This window comes from Pinus tabuliformis, chromosome 5_2 (assembly GCF_031772625.1).
Source record: "Pinus tabuliformis cultivar Carrire ecotype Pingquan chromosome 5_2, CPIR1, whole genome shotgun sequence".
Taxonomy (NCBI): Eukaryota; Viridiplantae; Streptophyta; class Pinopsida; order Pinales; family Pinaceae; genus Pinus; species Pinus tabuliformis.
In genome coordinates this window covers 686,820,384-686,847,405 of record NC_142306.1, presented here as the reverse complement: position 1 = coordinate 686,847,405, position 27,022 = coordinate 686,820,384, and the positions used below count along the sequence as shown (strand labels likewise).

General features: G+C 40.4%; 1 protein-coding gene across 2 annotated transcripts in view; it reads left to right on the top strand.

Moving 5' to 3' along the window:
- LOC149160973 (uncharacterized) overlaps positions 1-27,022 on the top strand; it is a 342,465-nt gene that overhangs the window by 292,129 nt on the left and 23,314 nt on the right. For both annotated transcript variants that reach the window (XM_089436855.1, XM_089436856.1), the window contains exon 7: positions 10,500-10,589. In XM_089436855.1, the coding sequence (XP_089292981.1) occupies positions 10,500-10,589 (90 nt within the window). The remainder of the gene's footprint in view (positions 1-10,499; positions 10,590-27,022) is intronic.

Genomic DNA, 27,022 nt, shown 5'->3' with positions numbered 1-27,022 from the left:
TACATTGAGCCTTTCCAAACTTTAAGCTAATCATAGCTTCTGCATGAAAGTGATCTGCCTTGTTGACCTTCAGATTATCTTCTTGCACTGCTACCGTTCAATCTCAAGATTAGTATATGTTGACTTCATAATTTCCAAGTATCCTATGTTGAGCTTGCCTCAACATTCTTCATGTATTCCTGCAATATCCTTCCTGGTAGAAAATTAATATGTTAACGAGATAACCAACAACAATTAAGCTTAGACTTACCTCACCATGATGACTTTCTAATCAAGCATCAACATCCTCATGGTCAGTCTCCATTCGAATCTTCCTTCATGCATCAAAGTGTCCAAGAATCGAACTTGATTACCAAGTTAGCACTTTTCTTCCGAAGATTATACTGGGTGTTAATCATTATTCTATATAAGCTAGAGAAAGTCTTAATTCTTTATTTATCCTTGAGTAAGTCAAATTCTTCCCTTTTAAGCATCACATAATCATACAAAGCATGTTACAAGATTTTGCACATATGGATCTTATCCAAGGGCTACTTTCAATATGCATTCTTATGCTTTTTATTCCATCATCTATTTATATGTCTCATAATGAGCCTTGAACCTGACCCATTGCATTCCTTCATCCCTTTAACAATGTTGCTTCCATACTATATGGAATGTATACTAACCTTGTCATAATGTTTCTTCCAAGAACCCTCTAAAGTGATGGTTCTTACAGGATCATGATGATCCACCATTGCAAGATGACTACCTCTAACAGAATGTTAGATAATGCCTGGATGAACAATATGCAAAATGGTCTATCTATCTTTAGATGCTAGATGATTTCTACAAAGCAACTTAACCAAGTAGACTCTAAGTACGCTACTATCACATGCTTCTCTCTATGATGCCATACAGAATCAAGATTCTTACATAGTAAACAACAATACATATTATCCTACAGGAAAGACCAACTTCGCTAAGAACCTGACAGACAGGATGCCTTCTTTAATAATAAAGATATTTCACATCTTTCTTCGACTTCTTCTCAGTGTCTCCCATTTCTTCATCTAGATGAGTCTCACTTCTTTCCTTCCTTTTATTGTTCTGTTGGTTTGGACAGTCCCTCTTAAAGTGCCCATGCTCGTCGCATTTAAAACATTGAACCTTGGACATATCTTTCTTCTTGAACTTCCCAAACTTTCCCTTTTTTAGCTTCTTGACTCTAGAGTCTAGTTATAAAGGCTTGAGACTGTTCATCTGATCCAATGTCATCCTTTGCCTTGATCCTAGTCTCTTCCAAAATGCATTGAATCCATAACTCATCAAAAAGAGTTGAGTATTTCTTAGAGTAGATGCTTGTTGCAAAGTTGCTCCGTTCCGGTGGCGATGCATTCAATACACAAATGGTCATTTCCAAATAAAAAATTGTCTATCCAAGCCCCTGCAAATGATCTCTTAATTGAGAGATCTTCATTAGAAAGGATTCCATGTCCTCATCCTTTGATTTCTTCATTCTATATAGCTTATTCCTCAAAGACATCTTTTGTCCTGATGTACTTACAGAGTACAAATTCACTAGCTTGTCATACATAGCCTTGGAAGTTTTCAAATTTGCAACAAATGGAATAAGAGGATCCTTAATGGATTCAACAATGATCCTTTGTGCCCTTACTTCCCCTTTCTTATACTTTACTAGTTCTTGAGTCTTGTCTTTGCTAGGTTTAGTAATTTCACTAGTAACATATTCCATTACTTCATGTTCTGTAAGTGCCAGGTCAATCCTTTTATTTCATGCTAGGAAATTTTATGAGCCAACGAATTTATTGCTTTCCTTGCAGAAAAAACTTGTATGACTTGTAGATTAAGACATGGAGTAACAATATGATACTTACTTGATGATTAAGAGTCTTTCCTTTCTGATGATGTCTCCAACTATCTTGAGGCTTTCAAGATCTTCAAAGAAACTTCAATAATGGTTTCCAAAAATGAGGATACCAAAATCCTTTAATGGTTCGTTCAGGGAGGTCTACCAATGAGCCTTCAACTAGATCCTTTGCTCAAGAGAGAACGACAACATTCTTGTAGTCTTCTTCTTCAAGCCTTCTTCTGATGAGACCCTTCTTCGAGATCAATAGGTCTTCCTTTTCCCCTTAGCAAACCTTTCTTGTGTCCACAAGATAATCCTTCCAACCGCCTTCTTGTTCACCTTAGCTTTGAAACCATGTTGGAAAATGTAATGTGGTAGCTATTAATTCCAATTTCCCTTAACCTTAATACTTTCTTGTGAACTTTATTATTCTTCTTATGTTTCTTTATTAGATCTTCGTCATAAAAAAATATCAAGAGCAAAATAATAAAGACAATGGACACAGAAGTTAGGCTCCAAGCCAGGGCAAAAACTCTTCTTTTTTTATAGAATCTGCTTCAAATGAGACAACAAAGACCCAAACCCTAGACCAAGTCCTCCTCCAAGTACCAAGTCAGCCCTTCCAAGAGAACCAGTTTCTAGCTGCAACTTTGACTACAACTTCTGCCCTGCAATTTCGGCCTTGTCGTTGCTACAAAAACACTAATCCAACTTCTTCAAGAGTCCTTTCTTGAGAAAGATAGACCCTCCCAAGGATAACGGGGTCAAGATAGAGTTCCAACACCTTGATACTGCAATGCGCTCTCTTGCAATTTGGACCTACAGTTTCGACCTCCTTTGTAGCTGTAGAAACCCTAGAACTTTACACGTGTGAGAGAGATAGAGCCCAAAAACAAGTTTTTCCTTGACTTCTTGGATTCCTTTTACCTTCTAGACCTTTGCTCCTCCTTCGTTGCTTCTTCTTGTCTTAGATCAAACCTTTTCTTAGAAGATCGGACTTGTTGATGAGTGAGTGTCATGTGAGGTTGAACTGCTCCCTTATATAGCCTTTCCTAAGGGTCAAATTCCCTCGTTTAGGCTGACTTGAAGCTTTCAGGGCCGACTTGTACTTTGGAGGTTTCTGGGACTTTCTAGGCTAAAAATAAATTATTTTACAAGATATATTTTGCCTGGAAGGGTCTTATAAACATGATGTTGACTCGCTTGACTCATGGCAATAAATCCTATGACCTAACAAATCATAGAAGCACGAATAACATGCTTTTACCTAGAGGACCATCAATAAAGAGCATGAAACCCATGCTTTTACAATAATAAATTTTTCTTTTCTTCTTTTGTTTGTTACATAAGAAAAGATTAGAGACCTTGGTACGTGAATATAGAGATATTTTTACATGGTTAGAGTACGAGTTGAAAACGTACAATCCTAAGATAATTAGCCATGTATTCCTACTAAAGGAATAGGCCAAACCATTCAGACAATGCCAACGCCATATGAACCCAAAGTTAGCCCTAGTCATCCAGAAAGAATTGCAAAAGCTCTTGGGTGCTCAAATTATTGCTCGTATTAGATATTCAAACTGGGTGGATACAGAAAAAGAATGGTGAGGTTCAGATTTGTATAGATTTTCGAAATATGAACCTTGCATCATTGAAGGACAATTGACCTCTTCCTAGCGTGGAACACGTACTACAAGCAATGACAGGATCAAGGATGATGTTTATTTTAGATGGATTCTCTATTTACAATAAGGTATTAGTATCTAAAGATGATAGGTACAAAACTTCTTTCACTAGCCCATGAGGGACTTATGCTTACATAAACATGCCTTTAGGACTATTGAACGTTGGGACTATGTTCCAACGAGCTATGGACTATGCATTTTTTGATAATTTATATAAGTTCATAGTATTTTATCAAGATGGCATTACCGTTTTTTCTAAAAATAGGAATGATTTTTATTGTTCACTTACAAAAGATTTTTGATAGATGCAGGTCCTTAGGGATATCATTGAACTGAAAGAAATCCATTTTGGGAGTTTTTAAAGAGAAACTTTTGGGACACATTGTCTCAGAAGGAGTAAGGATTGACCCTGAGAGGGTAAATCCTTATCTAGGAAATTCCTTTGGCCAAAACTAAATAATATATTCAGTCTTTCTTTGATTATATTAACTTTGTTAGGTGATTCATTCCTAGTTTTGCAGAAATTGTAAGGCCAATATCAAACATGCTAAGAAAAGATCACGATCATAAATTCAGTTAAGAAGCAAAGAAGGATTTTGAAGATATCAAACAAATATGTCAGGCTCCCATTTTGGTGTGTTAATTTTTCACATGTTCTATGCTGTAATAATTACTTAAAACGATTTCATTCACCCCAGTAACAGTTAAGTAATTATAGATAGAAGAATGAATAGTAATGCATAATAGAAGATAGCTAAGCACAATGAGACAAAGATTTTTAGTCAAAGGCCAGGGCAAAACCCCACAAGGGGGAAAACCCAGAATCAATTCTTCTTCTTCTTAGTCAATCAATGTTCATCATGAGATACATAGTCCAACATTACATCCATATACCAGTCAAAGTCAAACCTTTGACTTTCTAAGTCAACCAAGAAAGATCCAATCAATTGAGAGAGAAAAGTCAACTCCGGTCAAATATTACACCCTACAACAGAGAGCTGAATTTCGGCCTGTTGAAATTTGGACAAATGCTTCACTCATCAGGTGACAAAGCCCAGTCAAACCTTCGGTTAACGCCAAGAAAACAGAGTCAAGGATTCGGTCAACGCAGCAGAATATTTGGCCTTCTTTCCTCAGTCAGAACTCGGTCAAACAAAGTCAAAGTCTCTTGTAGTTTTCGGCCTTCCAATACAGACAAGAACTCTGTCAAAGCAGAGTCAAAGTTTCCTTCAATTCTCGGTCAAATATTCCTGTCAACACTACAGTCAACCTCAGTCAACGATGGCACAGAACATAGATAATAATGCGGGCAACCACAGTCAAAGATGCCATAGAATATTCACCTCCATCCACTATCAAAGAGCTCGGTCATAGCAGTAGAAAATAGCCCAAGACAAAGCAGGTCAACCTAGGTCAAAAGAGAGAGAGAATGTTGGTCAATGCAGACAGAAAAAGAGTCCTTGCTCCTTCACACGTGTGGATTAGGCTCTTGGAATTTCAGATGAATGTGTGATGTGCCAAAATGACCTCCAACGATGCCTTATTTATATGGTTTTGGATGTGGCTTTTCACCTTGTGGGGCCGTCATGAACAACTTAGGGCTGACTTGGTCAAACCCAAAAATATGACTTGTCTTGATCTTTTGTTGATGAAATTTCTGACTGAAGTTGCCATTTTCAACATGGTGAGCCCTGATTATGGTAAGGATTTTCAAGTTTTATCTTTTGCTTCTGATTTTACTATGGTTGTGTTATTGCAAAAAAATCAGGCTGGAAATGTGCAACCAATAGCTTTCATAAGCAAGGAGCAGAGTTATCTTACTCAATGGAAAAACGAGCATATGCCCTGGTGAAAACACAATGTTCCACCAAGACTCTGGGACGGGGAGACGCGGGTGCAGGGAGACGAAGGGGATGTGTGAGAGTGGCCTCAAATTTTAGGGAAATTTAGGGGGGACGGGGGGACGTCGGGGTATATAATTTTTTCCTTTTTAATATCTATATATATATATATATATCAAATTCATATTCTATAATGAAAGCATAAATACAATAATACATACATATTTGAATTAAATAATGAAATACATTGATCCATACTCATCATCCTTACTAATACATACATGATTCATCCATAGACCACGAGATTCAATAATGAAATACTCTGATCCATATTCATTATTCATTATTCACCATTCTAGAATCTACAGTGATTTAAAAATTAAATTCATCATTCTAGATTCTAAATTGATTTAAAATTTAAATTCATCATTCATCATTCTAGAATCTAATTAGTACTAAGAAAAATAGACTATAATAGATATTGAAATCTAAAGTCTAGAATAGTAAATTGATATAGCTAAAACTCAAAAACAGTGGAGTGATGAGTCTAAAAGTCACTCTAAAATACACAGAGGGCTTGGTACTCTTGATTAAATACTAATTCCATACCCTTGTACATGACAAAATGCAATGGAAACATTGCAATCTATCGAATCCTGAATTCTTGAAAAACTGTTAAGTCTGCTAGATTTTGAGTGAGATCTAAAATTCTACTTTCTCCATATGAAATCCAATGAGGTCGGAACCACTCTCAAACATCCTGAGTCATTTCATGGTAATGTTAAAAATTTAAGTAAAAGGATTAATCAAGTGACATTCTCCTTAATCTTCATTTTCATCCTTTTACTTTAAGAATTTAACATTACCATGAATTGCATAGCATTAGTAGGGAAATATGGTCAAATACTAGGTTTTCCGTCATAAATCATTGTTTACAAGAAAATTTAAGGGGGACGCATAGCCCTAGGCGTCCCCCTTTTGGGGAGTCACATCCCCCACACTGGGGAAACGTCCCCCCTTGCGTCTCCCCAAAAGGCGGATGTGGAGAGAGCCATCATTGAACATGCACAACTGCTCGGTCAGGTAAATGCAATAGTATCTTCATTAGAGCAATAAGAATGGTAGTGTGACATTATATATTATTTAAAAAATTTATCGTGTCCTACTAATCTTGATAAAGGACAAAAGTGGTCACTTACTATTTGTGCGGCTAACTTTTGTTTGTTACAGAAAGGACTTGGGTGGAAAACTTTGATGGGGTTATCCTTAGATGTGTTGATCCACCTGAGTCCAAGGGGCTATTGAAGGAATTGCATGTAGGTTCATGTGGTGGGCTTTTTTCCAGTGAGAACCACTGCGCACAAAATCATGCCGGCATGTTACTATTGGCCCAACTTGTTTGTCGACACACATGCTTATGCGTGTGCATGCGATCATTGTTAGCACTTTGAGGGAAAAATCAAATTGCCTGCATTGCCTCTTGATCCTGTAATAGTTCAAGCCCCATTCCAATAGTGGGGGCTTGACTTTATCAGTCAATTTCAACATAATTCTAGCAATGGATTTAGTTGGATACTCACAAGCACAAATTACTTCACTAGATGGTGGAGGCAGTGCCTTTGGAAACTTCTTCCATTATAGCTATTGTCAAATTCCTTGAAGAGAACATTATCGCACGGTTTGGGGTATCTAGCAAGATCACCACTGACAATGCTAGTGTTTTCCACTTAGCAAAGTTGATGACATTTTGTTCCTAGTATAACATTACATTGGCTCATTCAGCTAAACTTTTATCCTCAGGGGAACAATTTGGCAAAGTCTAGTAACAAGAACCTCATCCATATCATCAAATGGATAGTTGGTGATAATAAAAGATCTTGGGACAATTATCTCAAATTTGCTTTTTGGGTTGACCGTATTACCAAGAAATGTGCAACAGATAAGAGTCCTTTTGGGCTAGTCTATGGCTTAGATGTGGTCTTTCCTGTCAACCTAAGGTGTCCAATTTACAAATTGTTGGAGTAGTTTACGACCAATCTGTTGTAAAATATAACTAGGTTCGGTCTTCATAATGACATGTAATTATGATCTTTGTAAATGATGAAATAAAGAGAATAAGAATTATTTTTGTAATGCCTTGCTTCATGGGTTTCATGAGCAAGAGTTTTTATTCTAGATGGCTCCCATTGAGAGCTTTAGGTTTTGTCAAAGTGTCAATGTCATGTATGAAGATATGTCAAAAGTATTCTAGTCTATAGGACTGTCAAATAGCCCTCCAAAAGACAAGCACAACTCTCCTCTTCATGACGGCTTCTAGAAGGAACAACTAAATTAGGTCAGCTCACAAATAAAAGACACATCCATTCGTTGAATACATGTCGGCTTATTTATGGGACAGACTACTATAAATACATGGCTAGGATCTCCGCATTTACACAGTTCACAAGTTCGATTTCCTTTGAGGTTTTCAGAGATTTTCTCTGTGATTTTCGGGGGACAGTGACAGAGGCAAGTTTGGATCTCGGGTGGCCTAACGAAGGATTACAGTTCGGATACTTCAGGAGTTTGTATGTCTCTATGGATAGTGGCAGAATGAAGCTCGGATATGTTGCTCTGTGATTTCGGGTAGACAGGGACAGTAAGAAGTTTGGATCATCATTGAGATTCAAAGAAATGTTTTGGAGAAGAAGTTTCGGTACCCTAACCAGAGGAACACAGTTCGGAGAGGAGGCTACAGTAAGGTGTGAAGTCTAGGAGCTATGTAATTCGGATCACAGTGAATGAGTGACAAGTTTGCAGTATACACAGTGATGAAATATTGCCACAATCTCAGTGGAATCTCAGTAAGGATATTGATGCTATATCTGTGCCATCATAGAAGAAAGATCTCGGTAATATGATAGCGTGAAGGTCCCACAGGTCGAAGAAGAAGACGAGTCAAGAAGAATGGTGACTGTTAAGAGAACGTGTGTCTTGGTCTTGGAGTGGCTAATAGGTCAAGGGTCTTGGTCTTGGTATTCGTTAATTGGAATCTCTATAAGAAGAATTTGTGCGGGTTTTCCTCTCAAAGAGTGAGAGGCTTTGGCCCTGGCTTATAGCCTACATGATGTGTCTCTTGTGTATTTATGTTTATGCATTGGTTACTGTTTGATGAAGAAGAACACTAATAATCTGACGTGAAGAAGATCCTAATCTAAAGAAGTAAAAAGCATTCACAAGCAATCACTAATGGAAGAGAAATCCCCTAATGCTAATGTCCTAGATTTCTCAACACAATCAAGAAGCCCTTCAGGCTCATATTCACCACCTTGCACAGCTTGATGAGGACCGTTGGGCTACCTATGATCATTTTGTGGATTATCAGAGTCTAATAAAGAAAATATTTGATCATAGAGCTAGAAATAGATCTTTACAGGTAGGTGATTTGGTCTTGTTGTGGGATAAAAGAAATGAAAACTTTGGAGACCATGGCATGTTTGGTAGTTTGTGGTTGGGACCATACATTATTGATGCAATAGCGGGTCCCAACACCTTTTATCTTTCTAACTTGGATGGCATAATAGAGGATCTGCCAGTTAGTGGGCAATGACTTAAATTATACTTCCCATTATTATTTAAACAAAAAAATGAGAAAAAAAACCATAAAATCATATAATTGGGGCAAAAACAAAAAAAACAAAAAATTCAAAAAAGAAAAAGGCTTTTTTTGGGTACTTGGAATCATTTCAGTTTGCTGTTTTTTAATTTCAGATTCCTGTTTTGTCATTTATTTCATATCCTTTCGCTGTTATGTTCATCTATTTTCACAGATAATCACAGTTGGTTGTTTTACAGAAGTTCAAGTACCATTTAGCCCCTAGCTTCCCCGATTTTGTCTCCATTTTCTGTTGACAATGTTGCTCAAAGATGAAATTGTCCAATCTGATATCTTTTTTTTTGTGACTAGGGGAATTGATAACTGGACTGGTTTCGTGCTCGCGTGGCACGAGGTCGATTCCAACTGTTACCGCTATAAACCCTAGGTTTATACGCAACCCCTAGAGAAATTAGCCTCAGATCATGCTTGAACTTGTGCCTCTTCAGATGCTATGAAATTGGTTGCCAAATGGTGGAAGATAGGTGCCAATATATACTTGTTTCCCTGTCCGAAAAGGCACCTCTCGGAGCAGAGCCAACTTGATGGTTAGGAGGGCCGACTTGACAAATTGGAGAGATTAATGACACTTCAAAAATACAAATTTTCTTCTTTTACAAGGGTCATGAAGAACATGCTTGACTATAAAAATAATTAAATAATTTCTTTTGTTTTACATAAGATACATACTGATACAAGGACAATTATGAAGACCGAACCTAGTTACAATTCCAACACAAGTTGAGGTTCATCATCTCTTCTTTGTATTTTTTATGGGTCAATTTGATGGCTGAAGTTACTTGTGAAACTGTGGTAATAATCTTTGAAGAAGTGTAATTCTGCTTCAATAAGAAGAGATGAGGCTGAGGTGTAACTCTTCTTATTTCTTTCTGTTATCATTGTCCAATAAATAGATATTGCTCCTGTCATTTCTGCATAGTGACGGGCTATTGCCATCTTTTCTTGTTTATGGTTGCATTTTATTCACTGGGTGATTTGCAATTGCTTCGAAGTGTGCCTTTTAATCTCTACACATTAAGGAAAACTCATGTGGTTGGCTGGAGGATGTTATTAACAGCCCGACAATGCCTCCTTCCATCTTGCGAAAATGATTGACTGTTGGTCTTGACTCTAGCCTTTTTCGTTACATATTCATGCTCTACCCTTTGGTAGTTTAAGACGTAAAAATGTTCTCTCTCCTTGTTTGACTCAATTTGTAAAACCTGAGATTTAAATTGCTGTAGGGCTTTTTAAGATTCTAGTCAGCTGTTTTGGATGTCAATCATTTTCTTTGACACTCTTCAGTTTTTATGAAAATCAATATATGTTTTAGGTTTGGGATATATGAAAGGTGCATGTTTTGTTATAAACCTATATGTTTTAGATGACAACATTTCTTTGTAAATATAACCATTTTTTATTATTATCATTAGCAACCTGTACTTTAACTCCAGAGGTGAAATTTCTCATGAAGGTGTTTTTTGCAGACGTTGCATGATGTTGTTTGTGTATTCAACATCTTTTCAAGAATTTCACAGGACAACCAGTATTTAAAACACGTAGATGAAGGCCTCAAAGTATGTTCTCACTATCCCTTTTAATTGACTGTCTTCTCTTCTTTCTTAAATTTATATTCTTAGTATTTGTCTTCACTACTGAAATTGATAGAATAGGCACAGGGATAACATTTGAGATATCAGCTGTCTTTATTTCAGACATGAAGACTGAAAATTTGTATTTGTCTCATCTCTATAAGTGTACTTAGATTTCTCTTTTTCCTTATGTTGTATTTCCTCATTGCATTTTTATATAAGCTCTTTGAAAAGGGTGATTTTTAGTTGGGATTGGTTTTCTTTGGTTGGGACCTGGCCCGAGATGTTAAATATATAAAATTAAATATGAAGAGATGTTATCTGTCACTGCTTTTACCCTAACTTTTAATTGCTTGATTAAATGACCACCTCAGTATTTATAGGTAATATAATAGGTAGTATTATTATTAATAGGTTGTCAGACTACTCGTAGGATGAACATATACAAATCCAGTTGGTTTAGTGTAGTTGCCACATTCTCTATCGATAGTTTAAAATTTAAATAGTTCCAATATCCAACAGTTGAAAAGATTTGATAGAAAGAAAGTTGGAGTCTGCAATATTTAGAAAGTTGGAGTCTTTCATCAAGTTTCATAAAAAATATAAAATATGACTATCAGAGGATAGCAATTTCACTGAGATTTCTGTTCCATAATCACATAGAAGAATTGGCTGTTTCTGTATTTTGGTTATTCTATTTGAAGTCATTTAGAGCTGAATCACTATAGCATGTATGTATTATTGGATGTTTAATTTACACCTAGGATTGAATCCTAGAAAACACTTGTCCTAGAAAACACTTGTGTCAGATTTGATAAAGTTGCAGCTATGGAAAACTATCGTATAACATTATAAAACATTAAATTGATTTGCATCATCCTCGTGTTGAGATTGTAATGCTATCTGAAAAATCAGAACAGTGATTACCAACGAGGCAGTAAATCATTCCATACATCACCTAGTTGGAATCCATAGTAATGCTACAAAGTTGCTCATTTAGCAAGGATATTGCACAATATTGACTGAAAGGATCACAGCTCTCTATCAAATCTCTTCAACCATTAGATTTTGGAATTAATTTAGTTCTTGAGAAAGGATGGGGCAAATACAATCTAAAACCAAAGACATTGGATATTGTGTAAGCCAATCCTATGTGAAAATTCCTGAATCTAACACATCAGAAACCCCTACTGCAATTACTGGTTTACAATCTCCTACTTGTTCTTTACATTAACAAGTTATTTAATTGCATAAAATGATAAATGTCATGTCCCTTCCTCATAATTTTTCCAAGGTGAGGAGAAAATCAATTTTGGCAATTTTGATATTTCTGGCTTTAGGCAAATATGTAGGGGAACATAGGAAAATGAGGTCGATGTGCTTTTAGTGGATTGTGGGGGCCACTCACCCACCCAAAAATACGCACCCCATGAAGGCAATTCGAATTTCCTAAGTGGGGTTCAAAATATTTGATGAGGACCCACATGGGGCTCAAGGGAGCAAGCATAAATAAGATGAAGTGAGCAGCATTTGGGGCTTTTGATCATTTGAAGAATTTCATTGTTGCTTTGGCTGTTTAGCTAAGCTGCAGAGTGCTGTTCAGCGCAAGAGCTTTCCAAGGAGTGAAGCTCACCCCTCTTCAATGGACTTCGAGTGCCACCCTAGGAGGGCTTCCATTGCCCACATCGAATTGTCATCTTCTAGAGGAGAATTTGCAGCAGTAGAGCCAGCCATACACCCAGTTCGAATTGCAGGTTGGAGGGACTGCGTCATCCCCACTCTGGACTGCGCAGTCACTAGAGAGGGACATCTTGGTTGGAGGTTTAGCAGGAGGATTTGGGAGCTGGGTTGCGGAGAGATTATTGGGAGTCTGATTTGGGATGGTTTGCAGTCTTATAGCAGCAAGTTACAGCAGTTTCAGCTGCAGGCAGTGAGCACCACCGTTAGAGAGGGCCAATCCCCAAGGGGTCAAAGTTGGCAAGTCAAAACCAAGCAAAACCCTTTGTGGGTTTTTGGAGAGGAGTACATCCCCAAAGTTACAGAAATTTCTGGGTTGTTTTGAGGGGGTAAATCAGAGCTGGAAGTTAGCCAGAAGAGCAATTTTTAGGGGACAGCGTAGTATTTTGGAGGCAACAAAGATTACAGCAGCTAGGCACTATTTTATCATCCACTCGAGGCTTGTAGCTTGCCTTGTGCAAGTGCAGGTGCACTCCTTCCATCTCATATTGTACTCCAATAGTTATAATTAATAAAAATTGGCCAATTTGGTGTTTCGGGGAAATTTTTGTTTACATGTGTGTTTACTGAGGAAATTTCTGTGTTGTAATTGTTGCATGTCTTTGTTATCTCTGTAAATTGGAACGTTACAGTGGTATCAGAGCATGTTCTTGGCTAGATTAGGGAACAAGAGCGGTGATGCCACCAAGATATCAGGGACTGGTTTTCCAGAGAGGCAGTGGTAGAGGCAGAGGTAGGGGTCGAGGTAGAGAAGAGGGGCCAGACCCATTTTTAGACACCGAAGTGGATAACGTTAGAGGTCGGATGGAGAACCAGGAGGACAATGAGCAGCCCAGACAGAGGAACACGGACTAGGTCTTAGAGGAGCTATTGAGGGCCAACCAACAGATGGTGAGGCAAGGGCAGTTGATGATGGATATGATGCAACAGGTGATGGGCCTGCAGATGGGTGGAAGGCCGGAGGGAGAACCTCAAGGTGAAGGGGGTTCCAGAGCAGGAGGAGGCAGTCGTACCTATCAGCCTCCACACACCCCACAACATGGGCAAGCTGACCGCCCCATGATGCCTCATTTCATGGAGGAGGCTGAGCCAGAGAGAGAGCCAGACCTAGTTGCGGATTTGGTGCATTCTGTTGCATTAGGCATTGATGAGTACGAGGGGCTGGATGGCCAGATCAAGAGGGTGATGTCTTTTGGAGAGTACATCCACCTCAGGGAGAGGCGCGCTACTGGGGCTGGAGGCCACTATAGAGGAGCATCCAACAAAGATGTGCAGAAGCTATCGGGGAAGATCACACTCCCAAATTTTGATGGGTCAGCAAGAGCTCAACTAGGGCATGGATCCAGAAACTCGATACATAATTTCACCTGAATCCCATGAGGGAAGCTGATGCCATATGCTTTGCCACCCTTCACTTGGAGGGTGATGCCCAGGAGTGGTGGTATCATGGGTTGATAATGTTGGTGCACGTTCACATCACCACTTATATGAAGTTCACCAGGAGATTGTTGGAGAGGTTTGAAAGGAAGGACCCAGAGCTACACTTCCGGGAGCTGGCCCACTTGAGACAGACTAGCAGCGCAGAGGTCTACATTACAGAGTTCTAGAGACTTGCAGTGATGGTGACAGATATTTCAGAGGCACGACTGATCATGTTGTTTGTGGAGGGGCTTGCTGAGCCTCTACGTGGCTGGGTGAGAGCTTACAAGCCCGCATCACTACAGGATGCCATTTCTAGGACCCAGGACATGATTGATGCAGTGCCCAAGAACCGGGCTTTTGTCCCCACAAGACCCACAGCTCCGTCGGGGAACAGAGATGTGAGGCCACCACAAAGAGATGGAGGACGTAGCCAGCTGGATGATGACACCGGAGGGACCTCAGGAGGAGGAGGTTGTGCTTCACGTGCCAGGAGCCTTGGGCACAAGTGTACCAAGGGCAAAGCCCATTTCATCGAGGTGTTTTCAGATAGTGAGCCTGAGGAGGAGACCGAGGCAGGAGAGGAGTCGGGAGATGAAGGGGGGCCATCAGTAGGAGGGCCACCACCACCACCACCTAGAGGAGGTCTGTTTGCCCCAACCGGGGGAGTCCTCGCTTTACTTCGAGGTGTGCCGAAGTATTTGACACTCCGGGTCAAGGGGACTGTACAAGGGCATCGTGTGTTAGTCTTGGTTGACAGTGGGGCTGCCCATAATTTTATTGATGCCCAGATGGTGGAGCGTAGGGGCATCCAGACAACTATATTTGATCTGTGTTCCACGGGGTCTTGTCCCCCCACCTGGGGGTCGAATTTCCAAGCTCCCTCGCGCTCCGGGGACTTGGGGACGAGAGGGGGTCGTTTCCCCACGCTCCCAAAAAACAGGGTATATGAGGAAACTTGAAAGGGGTCGTTTCCCAGGCGACAGGGGTCTTAAGGGGTATTGAGGGGTTGTTTCCCTAGAAAAATTTCAATTTTTTTTTTTATGAAACAAAAAAATCGTAATTTTGAATATTTTTTGACCGACCGGGAAGGGTTTACGTTATGTTTGCTCCTTTGTTGAACTAAACACTGCCACCATCGCCAAGCAGCCTTCTGTCTGCTCCTTTGTTGAACGGAACGTTGTCGCCATCAACAAGCAGCCTTCTGTTTGCTCCTTCATTGAATGGATTACCTTGAGAAATTATGCTCATTTATCTTTTCATATGTTCTTATGTTATTTTGACTCTATAAAATTAAAATTTTTGACTCTTGATGTATCAAACTTGTCTTTTATAATTTTATTTCAATATTCAGTATTCAATGTTCATAGTTGGAAGTGGAACATCAATATGGTTTAAAGTTTAACAATTTAAACATTTATAATTTTATAATTTATTTTCATTGTGCATTGTTAATAACTTAGTAGACTAGTAGTTACACTGTACAGTTACAAACTTACATGTATGATGTATGATTATAATTTATATGATAATGATATCAATAATCATGCTTTTCGTTTTAAATTTGTTTCAGTTATATGATTCATCGATTTATATTTTATATTTATAAGTATTTAAGACCCCGACATCCACCCACGTTTCTTAAAATTTGGTGGAGACCAGACCATGTAGTGTACCAAGTATGTGCTCGGGTTGACCTTGAGGATGGGGAACTACTCACTCACTCACCATTTCATTGTGGTTGATGTCCCAGACACCAATGTAGTGTTGGGTGTCCAGTGGTTGTATGCGTTGGGGAAGGTCACGACCGATTGGCAGAAACTCGAGATGGAGTTCCAGGGTCCGGATGGGAAGCCGGTAATACTGAGGGGCATGCACTCTTATCCCCCTCAGACAGTTTCAGCCCATTGGATGGAGGCAGATTTGCGCCATGGAGATGTGGAGTGGGCAGTTGAGCTACAAATTTCGGAGTTGGGGACAAAGATACAGGTCACACATCCAGATATACTAGCCCTGTTGGAGAAGCACCAGGGGGTTTTTGGGGATGTCCCACCAGGTAGACTGTCAGACTGGGGGTTAGAGCACATCATTGAGCTAGAGGAGGGCGTAAACGCAGTCATCAGCACCCGTTATAGGCACCCAAAGGCCTATAAGGATGAGATAGAGCAGGCCATTCAGGAGTTGTTGAGGTTGGGACACATCAGGCCTAGCTCGAGTCCATTTGCTTCTTCCGTGGTGCTGGTGAAGAAGAAAGATGGGACGCTGTGCATGTGCATAGACTACCAGACTCTCAATAAAAAGACCTTGAAGAACAAGTACCCCATTCTGCACATAGATGAGCTGATGGATGAGCTTAGGGGAGCTAAATACTTCTCTAAGATCTACGCTCAGGGTACCACTAGATTCACATGAGGGAGCAAGATATCTTGAAGTGAACAAAGTTCCTTCTACAGATTAATTACTCCAGAAGACTTGGAATATAAAGATATCCATGAGGATACAAATATTATATATTAGAAAGTATGAATAAGAATGATACAATGAGAACGAGAGGTTTGCTTATATACCAAGTAGGTGTCTCTTCATGGAGAGTCATGTCTCATTTAGACATGCCTCTTCGACCTAATTACTATTTAACTAATAATTATTTATGATTATTGTCATTTACATTATTTTCTACATATTTTTTATTCATAACATTGCCTTCCTCCTCAAAAAGCTTTGTCCTCAAAGCTTGTTAATGAAAAAGGCTTGATCTCTTTTTCGGCTTCGAATGTCTCTCTATCTCGGAACAATCATCTTCGTTGATACAAGCTGATATGATCTTCTAATTGACAAACAAAACTATCACACTGAGAAGGGATCAGACCATCCTAGATTAATCTTTTGTGGAATATTCTAATTGCTAAAATTTTGTAACGACTTGTCATCATAGGATTGGATTGAGGTTACATCATTATTCTCTGGAACATCAGTTTGTTGTTTTTGTTCTGAATGGTCCGGATATGTAGCATGGTTGAGTTGTCTACTTTCATGATTTAGATGTCGATAGGGAACTTTTTTGGTTTGACATTCCCTTATTAAGTGTGTGGAAATTTTTTGATTTACTTCAGGTGTCGACATTGTTGAGTTGGTTACAGAAACTTCACTTGGGATGTTTATCATCTAAACTGCAACATCTAAGTGTGTCTTTTCTTCAACTGACTTGTCTTCTTCTTGAGTTGCCATATTCACTAGATCGGTATATGTTGTTTTTTTGTCAACTTGAATTCCTGCATTTGATGCTTCCTTCTCGATAAGTTGTTGTACATTGTTTTCTAATGACTTCTTATCCTTCTTAAGCTTCTTAATTTGCGTCAGTAATTTTTCACTATGGTTTTTAAGCCGAGAAACTTCTTCATTTTTGTTAGCAGTGATCTTGTCAACTTCTCCTTGCATATTTTGTAGAACTTTTTTACCTTCTTGAAAAATTACTTTTGAAATATCTTGTATGTCATCTGGCATTACTGAATTTGGCTTCAATGTTACATCTTGAAATGTTGTTTTTTTATTTTTTGTATGAAAACGTCAAAAACTTCTTTTTCATATTCAAGATGAAGGAACCTAGGGTTTCCATCCATGGGGATCCCAGAATAATGTCACTTGGGTCAGTCAATAGGGATTGAACCGAGAATTGCGATATACATGTATAATCACCAATGTTTCACTGTAAATCAGTTATTTCGTATTGCTTTTTTTTTTAAACAGTCTAATTTTTCGATTATATTTGACTCCGGAACTACTAATTGGTTTGCGATTTTAGGCGTTATATAATTTTTATCTTCTGTGGGAGAGATAGCAATAGTGACATCTTTTCCTGCGAGAGTTCCTTTAAGTTTAAATAATACTTTAGCATAACCGATTAAGGTTTCTGGAAATCTTTCTTCTTTTATCTCTGATTTAAACTCCATTTTGTGTTGATATTTTTATGTCAACAATATGTCAACTTGAACTTTTAAAACTATCCCTTTATTACCTTTTCACCTTTTTTTTTTTAAGCCTTCACTTATTAACTTCAATAATTCACTTCACCTCAATAATTCTTCTTATAAATACCTTTAATTATTAAATGACCACTTTAATATTCTTCTTAGTCACTTTATCTTATATAAAGATAACTTCCTCATGTAAAAAATACTTCTTTTTTATTTATTATGAACCCTTTCTTTTTTAATTTTGAACCATCTCCTTTTATATTTAAATAATCTGAATACTTTTTATATGTTGGCCTTTTTATATTCTTATGAGCCTTAATCAAATGTTCAAATCTTTTTTCTTTTTTATTTATTCCTCCTTAATATTAATGACTTCTTTCACTTTCTCTTATGTTTCCTTATACTTTAAGGTAGTTTAATTATCGTCTAATACTAGATGTATATAACTTTAATAAAAATTGAAATAATTCTTCCATTAAATAAAATTGCACTTAGATTCCTTATGATGGTTATCTTCATATACTTAACCAAATGGGATTTGTATGAATGTGTCCGTACGAACCGTCACAACTAATATAGAGGAACAATTTTGTAATTGAATTGTCATTGATACAAATGATGGCTCCGAATTTTATTGGAAAAAAAAACGATTGCGACAGTTGGAATATCGATGGCTAAGTGATAGAGTGGAAAACGATTGAACAAGGTCGATAGAGGCAGTGAGTAAGAGCGCAGGGCTGCTTGTAGCTAGACGACAAAGAAGTTATAGGAAGGTGCGTGCTCTTTCAGTGGCGGGTGTCAGGAAAGATAGCCAATGGACTAGACATTTGTGTATGGCGGCTGGCAAGGTGGCAAGAGATGCGGTGAATGGCTGATATTCAGTTTATAATTATAGATGTTGTTGTTGGGCAGTGGAGATGTTGGCAGCTTCGGTCAGCAACGACGACAGATGGTTGACGACAGTCGCTGTCAGCCCAGGTAAGTAATATATATATATATATATATAACGTCCTTTTCCTTCCTTTTTTTGACTCTATATATATTATTTTCTTTCCTTTTTTTTTCAATATAATTTTTTAATATCTTTTTATATAATTTCTTCTTTTTATTTCTGACTTTATATGTAGCTCTCTTTTTTTTCTTTACATATATAACTGTTTCTTTTTAAATGACTTTAGTTTTTTTTTGTACTCTTTCTATGTGGCTAAGAGCCTGATGGCGAGATGGAGAAACTCCAATTGTAGCGTAACGCTTGAACTGCAACAACAATAAAGTTGACGAAGAGTCGATGGCCAAGGGCCTGGATCAAAGAGCGTGGCTCTGTGCAGCAGTGAAGCAGCCAAAGGATCGACTGCTGTGATACCAAATGAAGCGAACAAAGTTCCTTATACAGATTAATTACTCCAGAAGACTTGGAATATAAAGATATCCATGAGGATACAAATATTATATATTAGAAAGTATGAATAAGAATGATACAATGAGAACGAGAGGCTTGCTTATATACCAAGCAGGTGTCTCTTCATGGAGAGTCATGTCTCATTTAGACATGCCTCTTCAACCTAAATACTAATTAAGTAATAATTATTTATGATTATTGTCATTTACATTATTTTCTACATATTTTTTATTCATAACATTGATGTCCCAGACACCAATGTGGTGTTGGGTGTCCAATGGTTGTATGCGTTGGGGAAGGTCACGACTGATTGGCAGAAACTCGAGATGGAGTTCCAGGGTCCGGATGGGAAGCCGGTAATACTGAGGGGCATGCACTCTTATCCCCCTCAGACAGTTTCAGCCCACCGGATGGAGGCAGATCTGCGCCATGGAGATGTGGAGTGGGCAGTTGAGCTATGGATTTCGGAGTTGGGGACAAAGACACAGGTCATACATCCAAATATACTAGCCCTGTTGGAGAAGCACCAGGGGGTTTTTGGGGATGTCCCACCAGGTAGACCGCCAGACTGGGGGTTTGAGCACACCATTGAGCTAGAGGAGGGGGTGAACGCAGTCATCACCACCCCTTATAGGCACCCAAAGGCCTATAAGGATGAGATAGAGCGGGCCATTCAGGAGTTGTTGAGGTTGGGACACATCAGGCCTAGCTCGAGTCCATTTGCTTCTTCTGTGGTGCTGGTGAAGAAGAAAGATGGGACGCTGCGCATGTGCATAGACTACCGAGCTCTCAATAAAAAGACCTTGAAGAACAGGTACCCCATTCCGCACATAGATGAGCTAATGGACAAGCTTAGGGGAGCTAAATACTTCTCTACGATAGATTTGCGCTTAGGGTACCACCAGATTCACATGAGGGAGCAGGATATCCCGAAGACTGCCTTTCGCTGCCATTACAGACACTTTGAGTTCTTGGTGATGCCCTTTGGGCTAACCAATGCCCCGACCACATTCCAGTCCTGTATGAATCATGTGTTCCATAAACAGCTGAGATGTTTTGTTCTAGTCTTCTTTGACGACATACTCATTTACAACAGAACATGGGAGGAGCATCTTCAACATTTGGAGGAGGTGCTTCGCATACTTGAGGAGTAGCAGCTGTATGCGAAGTTGTCCAAATGTGAGTTCGGGCTAACAAAGATGTTGTACTTAGGGCATGTGATTGGGGAGGATGGAGTAAAGGTGCATTAGGAGAAGATTCAGGCAATTCTAGATTGGCCCACACCTAGGAACGTGATGGAGCTGAGGGGTTTCCTGGGCATTTGTACGTACTACCGGAGATTTGTGAGAGGGTTCTCACAACTTGCGGCACCTCTTACGGATTTGACGAAGAGGGGAGATTTTGGGTGGACGCAGGTGGCAGAGGAGGCCTTCACGCGCCTCAAGAGGGTCATGAGGCCTGTCCGGTCTTAGCATTGCCGGATTTCACACGACCATTTGTGCTGGAGTGCGATGCGTCCAGTGAAGGGATTGGGGCCGTTTTGACACAGGGGGCCATCCTATTGCGTTTGAGAGCAGGAAATTGTAGCCTCACGAGCGGTTGTACTCTGTGTACGACAAGGAGATGTTGGCAGTGATGCATGCGTTGGCCAAATTCAGACAATATTTGGTGTGCAACCGATTCAAAGTGAAGACGTATCACAATAGTCTTCGCTTCCTCCTTGAGCAACAGTCCTTAGAGGAGAGGCAATAGAAATGGGTGAGTAAGCTCCAGGCTTACGATTTTGAGATAGAGTATGTGAAGGGAAAGCACAACGTGGTAGTTGATGCCCTCTCTAGGAGACCCGCAACTCTATCTTTGATGGATGTCACACAGGATTGGAAGGCTCAACTATTGGTTGAGTACTCCAAGGATAGGCAGGCCAACGACATTTTGGATGGCATGCACCGAGATGACCGATTCCGGGTGATGGACGATGTGATCTATTACAGGGACTGGATTTATTTAGTGCTAGGATCTCAGCTGAAGGAGAGGATCATGCAGACAACCCATGATTCTCCACTAGCAGGGCACCCAGGTTTCCTCAAGACATACCGTACTGTCAGGGAGAGGTTCTCCTGGCAGGGTCTTAAAGGAGATGTGCTGAAACATGTGAGAGAGTGTGTGGATTGCCAGAGGAACAAAGTGGAGCTGAGTCACCCGACCGGTTTGCTACAACCGCTCCCCATTTCGAAGAGGAAGTGGGAGAGCATATCCATGGATTTTATCACGGGGCTTCCAGCAGCACAGGGGCGGGACTGCATCTATGTGGTGGTTGACAGGTTGACCAAGTTCGCCCACTTCTTTGCTATTCCCACGAGATCTTTAGCTTCCCAGGTGGCCGAGTTGTTCTTTCAGGAGGTTTTCCGGTTGCACGGTCTCCCCAAGACCATTGTGAGTGATAGGGACAATAGGTTTATGGGGGCTTTTTGGCAGGAGTTATTCCGGTGAGTGGGTACAAAACTTACACCCAACACTAGCTATCATCCACAAACCGTCAGGCAGACAAAGATCGTGAACAAATGGCTGGAAGGGTACTTGTGCAACTACGTGACTAGACAACAAAGAGCATGGGTCAAGTGGCGATGCCTCGGGGAGTTCTGCTACAACACTATGTATCACATGTCCATCGGTATGATTACTTTCCGAGCACTTTATGGGAATGATGCACTTTCTTCTTTTGACATGGTGTTTGGAGATAGCAGGGCCCCAGGGGCAAAGGATTGGGTTCAAGAGAGCCAGGAGATTCTCCGAGCTCTCAAGAACAACCTGTAGGTGGCCTAGAATCAGCAAAAGGTCTATGCGGATAAACATAGGGTGGAGAGACACTTTGAGGTAGGGGACATGGTCTTCTTATGCCTACAGCCATACAGGCAATCTACGCTCAAGCAGAAAGGGGCAGAGAAGCTTCGCCCATGGTTTTATGGGCCGTATAAGGTGGTCCGGAAGGTGGGAGAGGTGGCCTACGAGTTAGAGCTACCTAAGGAGAGCCGGATTCACAACGTGTTCCACATTTCATGCCTGAAAAAGGCATTGGACCAACATATCACAACAGCAGTTGAGTTGCCTCCTTTGGATGATGAGGGGCACTTGGTTTTGACACCAGAGATCATCTTGGAGACTCGGGAGAAGAAGTTGAGGAACAAGGTGATCCGGGAGTAGATGGTCAAATGGAAGAACTTGCCAGAAGAGGATGTCACGTGGGAAAATGAACAAACCTTGCAGCATCTAGTTTTGTAGTTGCTTGGGGACAAGCAACATCCGGGAGGGGAGGACTGTCATGTCCCTTCCTAATAATTTTTCCAAGGTGAGGAGAAAATCAATTTTGGCAATTTTGATATATTTGGCTTTAGGCAAATATGCGGGGAAACTTAGGAAAAGGGGGTCGATGTGCTTTTAGTGGATTGTGGGGGCCACTCACCCACCCAAAAATACGCACCCAATGAAGGCAATTCAAATTTCCTAAGTGGGGTTTGAAATATTTGATGGGGACCCACGTGTGGCCCAAGGGAGCAAGCATAAAGAAGATGAAGTGAGCAACATTTGGGGCTTTTGATCATTTGAAGAATTTCATTGTTGTTTTGGCTGTTTAGCTAAGCTACAGAGTGTTGTTCAACACAAGAGCTTCTCAAGGAGTGAAGCTCACCCCTCTCTTCGTTGGACTTCGAGTGCCACTCTAGGAGGGCTTCCATTGCCCACATCGAATTTTCATCTTCTGGAGGAGAATTTGTAGCAGCAGATTCAACCATACACCCAGTTCGAATTGCAGGTTGGAGGGACTACGTCATCCCCACTCTGGACTGTGCAGTCAATAGAGAGGGACATCTTGGTTGGAGGTTTAGCAGGAGGATTTGGGAGTTGGGTTGCAGAGAGATTATTGGGAGTCTGATTTGGGATGGTTTGCAGTCTTATAGCAGCAAGTTACAGCAGTTTCAGCTGCAGGCAGTGAGCACCAACGTTGGAGGAGGGCCAATCCCCAAGGGGTTGAAATTGGCAAGTCAAAACCCTTTTTGGGTTTTTGGAGAGGATTACATCCCCAAAGTTATAGAAATTTATGGGTTGTTTTGAGGGGGTGAATCAGAGTCGGAAGTCAACCAGTAGAGCAATTTTCAGGGGACAACGTAGTATTTTGGAGGCAACAAAGATTACAGCAGCTAGGCACTATTTTATCAACCACTTGAGGCTTGTAGCTTGCCTTGTGCAAGCCCAAGTGCACTCCTTCCATCTCATATTGTACTCCAACAGTTATAATTAATAAAAATTGGCCAATTTGGTGTTCCAGACAAATTTCTGTTTACATGTGTGTTTACTAAGTAAATTGCTGTGTTGTAATTGTTGCATGTCTTTGTTATCTCTGTAAATTTCTAATTTGGAACATTATAATAAACATCTGCGTAAACACTATTGCAACCTTCACAAATATACAGATCATGCACTGAAATAAACATAAACAATAACACAAGGGACACTGTTATTTTTGGACAAGCGTCCTCGGAAAAACCCAATTCAGGAAAATCGGTGCAACATATAGAGGGTTTGTATTATTCAACAGATTCGTGAATACAACTAGGGTGCTAGAAATGGTTCACCTAATAGAGAATATCCTCGATAGTAGTACCTCTATCCGAAGATAGATATTCTGACAAATCAACAACCGGATGATCAAACCCCACAGCGACTCCGACTGTTCCCTATGCTTGACAATGAAAGCTGCTCCAAGCACTACTCTGGAACTGCGTCACTCCTCCAAGATGTACGTCACCCTCCCCGACTCAGAATCTGCTCATCTGCTCCCAGTCTGCTCCACAGAATCTCCCCAGCGCTACCTCTGAGGCCCAGCGTCAGCCTCTACAGCTTCTTCTTCACCTGTGTCAGCCTTATGCATCCTCTGCGTCAGCTCTTCGGTCTCTACGTCAACCCTTATAGGGCTTGCGCTGTCTCTCCCGACAATGCACTACCTCTCTGCTATGTATTCTTCAGCCTCGGATGAAAATCCCTTCCTAAACTACCCCTCACTGCAAATCTGATCACTAACTTGATTTCCTCAGCAAATCTCATCCCGGAAAATCGAATTCTTTGATCACTTGGTGTATCTCCAAATTACCCTCAAGCCTCCTCTTGTACTTTTCCTGTTGACGAATCAACGGCTGAGACTAAGTCCCTAATCAACGGCTAAGATTAGAACTGGATTGATCCTTGTTACTTGGAACTTTCTCACCCATATTTTATTAATACACATTAATATTTTTATTTTCCTAAGTTTAGACTTAGGAGCTCATTAAAAATATTAATTATTTTAATAACTCCTCATTCGGATAGAATTTCTCCAAACGATTTTTGGGTCTTGGAGATCTCATGTGCCTTATGCTCTCCACCAAATTTCATGGCTAGAGCACATCCAGTGCTACCCAAAATCAACACTCCCTCTTAGCGAGGAATGTTCTCTAGCAATGCTTCACCATAGAAGCATCACACTGATCCTCCACATCGGTCCTCTGTGCTGATGCTTGGCCTGCAACCCCACATCCACTGCACTGCTGCTTCCTGTATTGCTGCCCATGACACTGCCATTGTCACTGCTACATCTGTACTGCAACCCCCACTCAACATGTAGAATCATTCTGCCCATAGCACTGCCATTGCTAATTGTTGCACTGCAACTCAGTTACTAAGAAGTAAGTAACTGGCTTCACCCAAACAATGATATCTTGGTCAGTCTGGAAGCCTCGTGATGCTGAAGCCTCCTCTATTTCTATCTTGTGCTTCCTCTGTTGCCATTGCGCTGCCGCAACCTCTTTTGTGCCTCTCGCACTGCTGCAACCTCCACTGCGCTGCTACAGACTTCTGCACTCTAGCACTGCCTTGTCGCTCCATCACACCTTGCTCCACCCGACACCTGTCATCATGCTATTGACTTTAAGGGCTCCTGTAGCCGTATGTGATCCAAGAGTTTGGGCACCTCAAGGATCCTGCCCCCATTTTGTAGTCCTCTCGACTACAACTCCAAGTCTCCCCACCTCTTTTCCGGAGGCTCATAAGCACTCATGGCACAATCGTCATCAGTCTCGACATCCTTCTTCGCCTTAGCTGGAGTAGCCTTTGAGTCGGAAGCTTCTCCCTTTCCTTTCTTCCGTGGGCACTGAGAGGCATAATGTCCCAACTCTCCACAGTTGAAGCACTTGACCTTGGAGATGTCTTTCTTCTTCCTCTTCTGTATCCTCTGCTGTCCAGCTGATGCGAGAGCTACGTCCTCCTCCTCCTCCTTCTTGATTCGAACTCCCTTACTGCTACTCCCTGCCTTGGTCAATCTCCTAAGCGCTTCCTGTCGAAGAGTTGCCCACATCTCCTCCCAACTGGGGAGAGTCGCTCTTGTTAGAGAATCTAGGGCAAAGTAGTGTTGTGATGATTCTCCGTGATTTGATAACAATTTGTGAAGTCTTTTTACTTTTCTTGTTAGCTTATTCTTCTTATTCTTCTTCTTCTTATTAGTGCATATGTGTGTGCTTCATCAAACTGCTACCAAAACAAAATAACAAGAACACAAAATTTGGCTCTTTGCCAGGGACAAACCCTCTCCACTCTTGAGAGGAAAACCCTTTGTAAGATTTCTCTTATTGAAGCTTCTTATTTGAACAACTGCTAAACCCTAGACCCTTGACTAGGATATCCTCCAAGCATAAGTCAAATCCTTCCTCTTTCTGCACTGTCACTTCTGGCACATGGACCTCTGTCTTCCGACACTTCTACTCCTTAGTACTTCGTCCTTTTCTGCTGCTTGTCTAAGTTAGGAAACCCTAGAATCTTAGGGTTTCTCTACTTCGCTATAAGGAGGACCTTCTTCGCTTTTCTTGGAGACCTTGTAGACCTTGTTATACATCTAAATGAGGTCTCTTAATATGCTTCCTTCATCTGCTGTCAAATATGTCATAGTCTACTTTTTGAATCTTCGCACATGTGGACAAAAACCCTAGAACAATCCTCCTCTCTTCGCTTTCTTTTCCTTCCTTCTTCGCTGGGTGGGGAGGCCTAATAAACGTTGTGTATTAGCCCAAAACAAAGATATTTGCTATTCTGATTTCCTGTTGTTCTTGGCCGCAGACAGGTCCTTTCTTCCCTTCACGTGTGGCTGTTGATGAGCTAGAAACAACCCTGAACCTTCACTGTTTTCCTCCTTGTCTTGCTACTCTTGTAGACTTCTTATCTCGACTTTCTTGTCTCCATTTGCTTGCGGATTTAAAAGCTTGTATTCCATGTTGAATGAGGAGTGGACAACCTCTATAAATAGAGGTCTGTCCCTCCTCTTCTAGCCGACATGACTGTCCTTAAAGCCGACTTGATAGTTTGCTTCATAAATCATTTTTATTCACTGTTTTGCTGCTTGTAGACTTCGTTGGTGCTAGGAGAGGGTTTGACCATGCTTGGAGGTGTTCCCATGACCTTGTATGATGACATAGATGATGTAACATGCCGTCAAAGGGTCTTATCATAATTACATTTTGACTTTGACTCTCTAGAAGCACTTCAAAATGTGCTTGACCTATTTTCAATGAGCAAGAAATGACAAATAACAAAAATAATTTCTCTTTTCTTGAATAGTACAAATATCAAAATTACATTTATGAAGACCTAGCCTAGTTACATTTCCTTCAACACTCCCTCTTAACTAGGGAGTTATTCATACAACATTACAAGGTGTTTGGCAATTTTCAATCTTGAAGAAGTCACATAAGAAAAACCGGATTTGAAATCCATCTGTTATAGCATCATGTTCATCAGCATTGTCATAGTGCAAGGACTTGACTAACAACTCCATCTCTTTACGAGACCATGAGCTACAATGCTGGTGAGAC